Below are 6,716 nucleotides of genomic sequence, written 5' to 3'. Positions count from 1 at the left end.
ATGTCCGTGGTAACCACCCCTTGGCCTGCCGAATTCCTGGGTTTCCTATAAAGCCCATCCCTGAAATCACCATGGGTCCAATGTGTTTGCTCATCAAACGATAAAACTCTTCCAGCTGAATCTGTGATGTCTCTACAACTTAATACTCGTGCCGCGGCGCCCTCCCCGATTCCCTCCTTCTCGAACCCCATCTCTGAGCTCCCCCAGGCACAGGTGGATGCGATTATCCGCACGAAGCGCAAGGCACGCGAACCCAAAGCCTGCTACCCTTGTCACACCCGAAAGGTCAAATGCGACCGCAACCTGCCCTGTGACGGCTGCGTCAAGCGAGACCATGCAGATCTATGCTCATACGAACGGCCCTCGAAGAAGCGGCAGATTGCAACAGCCCATGCATTCGCCCCAGCTGTTGTAACATCATCCGCAACCAGCAACGGAGGACCGGCTGGGAACCCCCGGATCAGTCCAACGGATCTTCAAATTGGTGCTCCCAGCGCGACGGGCAAAGTGATGATTCCAAAGGAGGAATGGGATACGGTGTGTGCCAAGTTGAAGGAAATGGAAAATATGATCTCCGCGCTTCGAATGGGTCTCGAGCAGACGGAATCGGGTCAGGCCGTCCCATCGACGATACCAAGTGCCAGTTCAGCTAGTCGTTCGGGGGATAACTTTCCTGACCGCGAAGGAATCCATGCGTCGAATGAGCTTGGGAATGGGACCGTGCATCTGGGCTCGAGATCCGTCTTGGCATATCTACTTGGTCGATCGGGCTCTTCGCAAGAGGCTTCCCAGGCGTTGCTTGAAGGCGGAATTCTTCCAAAGCTGGGGCTCGATAATGAGTCAGCTACATATCCGTTCGTAGATCTCTGGTCGACTGATACATCTACATTTGACCTGGGTGCCGTCTGCGCGGTTTTACCAGACGATGACCAGTGCAAGATGTATGTTTCCCCCCACTACCGATCCTCCTGGTTTGTTTTTCTCTCTCTCTTTTGGCAACGTTCTCCTCTCTGTTCTTGCGGCAACTCTTTTTCCTAACCTCGTGGTTCCGTTGGGTTCTCCTATGTTAGGTTCATTGGACGTTATTGTGATATTAGCGCCACCATTTATCCGGTCATTCCGGACATCGAAGAGTTTCAAAAGAATTTGAGCACCCTCCTTCAAAATAGAGCGTTATGGGGTGGTCTTCAGCCAGAATCTAGCGAGGTAACGGACAGGCCTTATGGGATGAGCCTCGCTTTTGTTGGATTGCTGTTTGCTGCACTGGCTGCAGGATGTCAATTATCTGATCTCCCTAGCAAGGAGAGGGAGTTGACCTCCCAGGTTTACGGTACGCTCTTTTACTGAATATCCCCTCCCTCTCATAGTTCTTGACTCTTCCTTCTTTCTTTTTCCCTTAAACAGTAGGATCTAATCATGTTTAGTATGCTGTTCGTATCAATTTCTACGAATGACGAATTTCTTATCCCAGCCGACGCTGGAAGCTATACAAACATTGCTTATTATTGGCAACGTTCTTTCCTACAATATGAATCCCGGTGTATCATACGTTTTGCTAGGTGGGTGTGACGTCCTACGGTCATGGTTTCATTTCGATTTGCTTGAGAGTGTGAAACGATCCTAATTTCCTTCTTACAGGTATGACTCTAAGAATGGGTCTTGCTTTGGGTTTACATGTAGAATCAAACAGGTTTCCAACTGCTGAAAGATACATTCGGCGAAGAATCTGGTAAGAATTCTCCATTCCCTTTGGTCACGTTGTGGGTTGTTGAGACGTACTGTTTACTTACTTGCACAGGTGGTCGATGGCATGGCAAGATAGCCACTTCTCCCTGTCGTATGACAGGCCATCCACAATGGCGTTTAGCCAACCTGATATACCCTACCATGTGACCTCTCAACCAGGGCATCGCCTATACTTCGAAACGCTCAGCCGCATAATCTCACTCACCCTGGAAATTCTTAAGGGCCGTATGCTGTCACCGCACTCACAAATGGGTATTCCCGTGATCCAGGCTTACAGGGACGAACTTCAAAAAATCATGTCAGATGCAGCCCCGCATCTTCGCGATCCGGCGCACTGCCTCACCCCCTTTGACCATATCGAAAGATTGGCATTGAAACTACATTCATCATACGTGACGTCAGAACTCTGTCGACCCTCATTGAAGAACTCTGAATCCAAGGACCCTTCCTGGGTAACCATGCGCAAGGATTGCATCGCCGCCCTCGCCCGCACCATCGAAGCCTACACTGAGTTGTACTCCTTCAACTCCCAGGCAGGGCGAACGTGGATCGGTCTTCAACGAGCAATCAGCTCCGCCTTCCTCCTCGCCGTAATCGGAGAATCCAAAACCGACGCTCATATTCTACAACTGCTCCGCCGGCTAGAATCAGTCATAGCAGAACGTGCAACGTCTGAGGGTGGTCTGAATGCCAGTCCCCCCACCAACCCGGCCCCAAGAACAGCCGGTTCCGCCGGCATACCCTCCCCGGGACAGGCATACCGCCCTGTCAAAGTAGAGCAATCCGGCATGATCAATGGCATCACGAACATATCCACTCCAAGCTATGACCCAGTGTCCGTCTCAATCGCCTCCACAGCCCCTGTCCCCATCTCTGTCGCAGCTGACACACAGACCCAGTGGGCAAAGCCCCTAATCAAGTCGCTGCGTGCCTTACAAAGGCTCAATGCAGTCTTCAGCATGCAGCTTCAGCACAAAAAGGCCTCGTCATCGGTGCCGCTGCATATGGTCGTCCAAGGCGGTGTTGGCGTTGGCAATGGCAGCGCTGGTTCCACCGCCTTATCCACCGCGTCCTCCGCCTCTCCTCCTACTGTTAACGGCGGATTCCCCTCGTCGTCAATCGGGTGTGCTGCTGCGGCTGTCGCCCATACGACGAAGGCTGAGTCGCTCCAGCCATATACCCCGGAGAGCACGACGAGTGGGGAGTGGTCGCTACCGAATCTGATGGATCGGGCGGCGGAGTATATCCATCCGCCGCTGTGGGAATGAAGGGTTTCTCTCTCTCACTACTATCAAGACGAAGCCATTGTGGTGGGGCGATCTACATTTTATATATATATATATATATAACGGACATCCAAGAGGGTATGTGCCAGGAGCAGAGAAAGAGGAAGAAAAGAAAATGACGGGGATAAAAGGACGGGGTTCCGATGCCTACTCATTTCCTATCCGCGTGTCTTATCTCTCCTCGTTTCCTAACCTCATTGCCTAGTTCCCGAGGTCTTACACACATACTGTTTACCTCCTCATCCCATCCCATCTTTCTGGTTACAGCTATTATACTCTTTCTTTGGCTGTGGCATCTTTTCACTAATATTATAACAGTATATATTCGTAAATTTTTTTATTATATTATACCTTTCCCCCTTCCAACCCAACGAATTTTCCGACTTTGTACTCTTATCCTCAAACGTAAAAATTATTATTACCATGTTAGGTTTCATATTTTGTTGTCCCTTTTCCTTTTTTTTTTTTTTTTTTTTTTTTTTTTTTTCATTGGGAAGTTTATTCTAATAATGATATATTATGTGTAAATGAATGTATCTTCCATTACAGCGATAGGATAAAAATATACATTTAAATAGAGAGAGAGAGAGAGAGATTTAGGAGGGAGATGGCTCCATCCTCCCCGTTTTCTGTCCCCCTGCTACGATTGATTGCTAGAGAAAATTGAAAAAAAAAAAAGGATGGATGTCGAAAAGGGAGAAAGAAACACACAAGTTCGAACATACATAGCAAGGTTGAGATGAAAATGGAGTAAGAGTTAAATAAAGTAACTGAAAAAGAAACTTATATAAAAACAAGACCCGTCATCTAACCCGGCCCCCCTTCCCAATTCTTTTGTTTTATGGTTATGGATTCATATGGTTACACATATATGCAGATTTTTTCCGTCCCCCACGTCTCCCTCTTCCTCCTCCCCCCACCCTTCCTTTCTTTTGTTCTGTTCTTCTTTTTTTTCCTTTGCGCTCTCCTTTTTCATTCCTCTTGCCAACACAACCCCTCGTCACCGCTCTCAGAAATTGGAAACCGGTTCCATCTCTAGGTAAACTACGTACACACTTCCCACAATGCGCTTTTCCAACTTCTTCCTTTCTAGCACTTCTTTCTTTTCTATTCGTTTTTAGTGCTGTTTTGTGTTTCGGTTGGATGGGTTGTATATATTGAAACAATGGTAGCCACAGTCTCCAGTTTGCAATTCACCGCTGGAAATGTGCGTGTTGTCTAGCCGAGGCGGAAAAGAGGGAGTGAGGACGCGACTGGGTTGTATGGAGGTAGTACATACGGAAGAGACGAAGAGGAAGAGAGAGAGAGAGAGAGAGAGAGACAGCAGAGAAAGAGCAGCAAGAGGAGAGGGGGTAGGGGAATGCTATTGAACTTCTCGAAATGGAAGCAAGAACAGAAAGGAGGAAGGAGTGGAGATGCAGAAAGAGAAACAGTGGTGATTTTATTTCTGCTCTTGGGGGTATAGTTCCTCCTGGAGTGTGACACCAAGTTCCTCCCGTAGACCCTTGAGTTCTTGGAGGTACATTTCGTATTGGGCTTTGTTTTCGACTTTGGCTCGGATGCCTGTGGTGTTTTACCAATTCATATTTTAGTACTTGTTGAGGGTATAAAAATGTAACCGCAAACATTGGAAGTGGGATATTTATCGTCGGTAGGGAGCAAACGAACCTTCGAAGATTCTTACGGCGGTAGGGAAGTCGTTGACTCTGCGGGCAGCCTTGAGGGCAGCGGTCATGACGCTGACGGAGGGTACGAGATCGTAGGCGAAGGCGTTGTTAAGATTTCGCTGTATGATTCCCAGGTGGGATTTTGTTAGCATTGTGTTGAATTCTTTGGACCAGGACATCAATTGGTGATTGTATTTCGGGGAGGAGAGAGAGCTGGGGAGTTTTCACTACCTGAAGTTCAAAGACATCCTGTACAGCATCGAATTCCTTCTCATATCTGTTGAACAATTGGAATTAGGAATTAGTGGGGGCCTACACCAAATGGAATCACAATAGATATTGCATATTTTCATAAACGATGAATGAAAATGGCACATCATTTGCAATTGATCCCAAGGAATATATATATATATATAAATACATGGTTGTTTTATTGTTGCAAACCCTTCTTACCTGGCAGAGAACTCCTCAAAGGTCTCCTCCTCATGTCCCATAGCTGCGCTGGAGCATTTCGAAGACGAGCTGAAGCTGTGGATTCCCCCAAAGGCGACAATGGCGGGAGCAGCTGCGGAAGCGAAGATGGGCGCCACGACTCTTGATCGGGCAGAGTAGGAAGCTCTGAAGAAGCCGACTGGTGCTGTGCGCGAGGCGATGCGGAAGAGGGTGGAGGACGACATTGGGACGGGGGTTTGCCAATTGAATTGGATTGGACAGGATAGGAGACGTGTATGTCGCAGAGGAGTGGGAGGCGTCGTGGTGGTGGTAGTGGTGGTGGTTGACGGTGGTGAGGTGGAATGTTGGATGATGTTAGCGGGAAGAAAGTTGAAGTGGTTGTGGTTGGCGGCGGAGTTTGCTGTGGGAAGGCCCGGAGAGGCTTAGCCCGGGCAGCTTTGGTCAGCAATTGGCCCAGCGTGGTTGGACTCCCATATCGGGACAGTCTGCAAGTCTGCCGCTGGTCGTTTGCGACAACCAAAAAACTGTCCGGGGGACTGTGTGGACATGTTGACTTCGCCTGTGGCAGCGTTCTCCTCAGTCTGTGGCACTTGTATACTATGTGTGTCTCTCTTGCTCTGGTGTCATGGAGCCAAATTTCTCAGACAACACATCCTTTAAGAAATACAATACTGGTAACTAATGTAATATCGAGAGCAGAATAACACATGGGTAGTTGGCTATCCCATTTTGCGATGGCGAACCGAATGGTTCCCATTTCGAATTACTAGTACCTCCAGTGTTGAGGTTTTCTACACGATGCCAGGAGGAAGTCACCGTTGGCATGGATTTCAAACCCAAAGCGTGAACATGGTTCTAAATTGTGCCGCTGTCTGGAACCTCCTCCTCTGCCTAGGACTGCTGAAGAAATATCAAAGATGGGCTGCCATAGATTCATTCAATGGATGGTTTGGGTGCGCAAACCGGCGCTTAAGCTTTGCCTGGTGAACCTTGACCATATACATCTCGATTCCATCTATTCTGTATACATGAACCTTGATCCTTACAATAACTCATTTGGAACATATCTTTCCCCTCAAGAACATCCCGACACAGTATGGAGTTCGTTATCAATCACTAGTTGAGTCTGCTCCAATTTTTTTTTCCTGGGCTGCTTTATATTTCAATCGTTTCCTCTTGTATTGAGCTGTCCCACTAAGATTTCCAATTACAGTGTACCACACACATCACAAGCGTGGTATCGTCGATACGGTACGCGGAATTACCTGCCCAGAGCCTGCCAAGCAGCCCATTTCCATACTCTCCGACCCGATGTTCTGTGCATAGGGGGCCCTTTGCCGGGTTGGTTGGATTGGAGAAACGTAAATTATTTTTTCCAGGGCCATGGCAATTTGGATTACCATTTCCCGAATGCCAGTTTTCCAGTTGTTGGGTTTTGCTGGAAATTTAGTTTACCATACCATACCATACCAACCCAATACCATACATTTTTTCGCTGTTCCTTTTTTTTTTCATCTCAATTTCCATATCCATCTCCATCTATCTCTCTCTCCTCTCTCTCTCT

At 47.9% G+C, this 6,716-nt stretch overlaps 2 protein-coding genes across 2 annotated transcripts; one reads left to right on the top strand and one right to left on the bottom strand.

The window, feature by feature from the left end:
• Positions 1 to 126: 126 nt before the first annotated feature.
• HCAG_00438 (conserved hypothetical protein) lies at positions 127 to 3,014 on the top strand (the record flags this gene model as incomplete). The annotated part of the gene is made up of 4 exons (XM_001543342.1): positions 127 to 941; positions 1,071 to 1,330; positions 1,639 to 1,729; positions 1,799 to 3,014. 4 exons carry the CDS (start codon positions 127 to 129, stop codon positions 3,012 to 3,014), a joined length of 2,382 nt encoding a protein of 793 aa, XP_001543392.1.
• Positions 3,015 to 4,473: 1,459 nt separating this feature from the next.
• On the bottom strand, positions 4,474 to 5,376 carry HCAG_00437 (hypothetical protein; the record flags this gene model as incomplete). The annotated part of the gene is made up of 4 exons (XM_001543341.1): positions 4,474 to 4,595; positions 4,701 to 4,818; positions 4,931 to 4,976; positions 5,153 to 5,376. The coding sequence occupies 4 exons, from the start codon at positions 5,374 to 5,376 to the stop codon at positions 4,474 to 4,476; spliced, it is 510 nt and encodes a 169-aa protein (XP_001543391.1).
• Positions 5,377 to 6,716: the final 1,340 nt, after the last annotated feature.

The sequence above is a fragment of the Histoplasma capsulatum genome, genomic scaffold (assembly GCF_000149585.1).
Source record: "Histoplasma capsulatum NAm1 scaffold_1 genomic scaffold, whole genome shotgun sequence".
Lineage (NCBI taxonomy): Eukaryota > Fungi > Ascomycota > Eurotiomycetes > Onygenales > Ajellomycetaceae > Histoplasma > Histoplasma mississippiense.
This window is presented reverse-complemented; position numbering and strand designations above follow the sequence as displayed.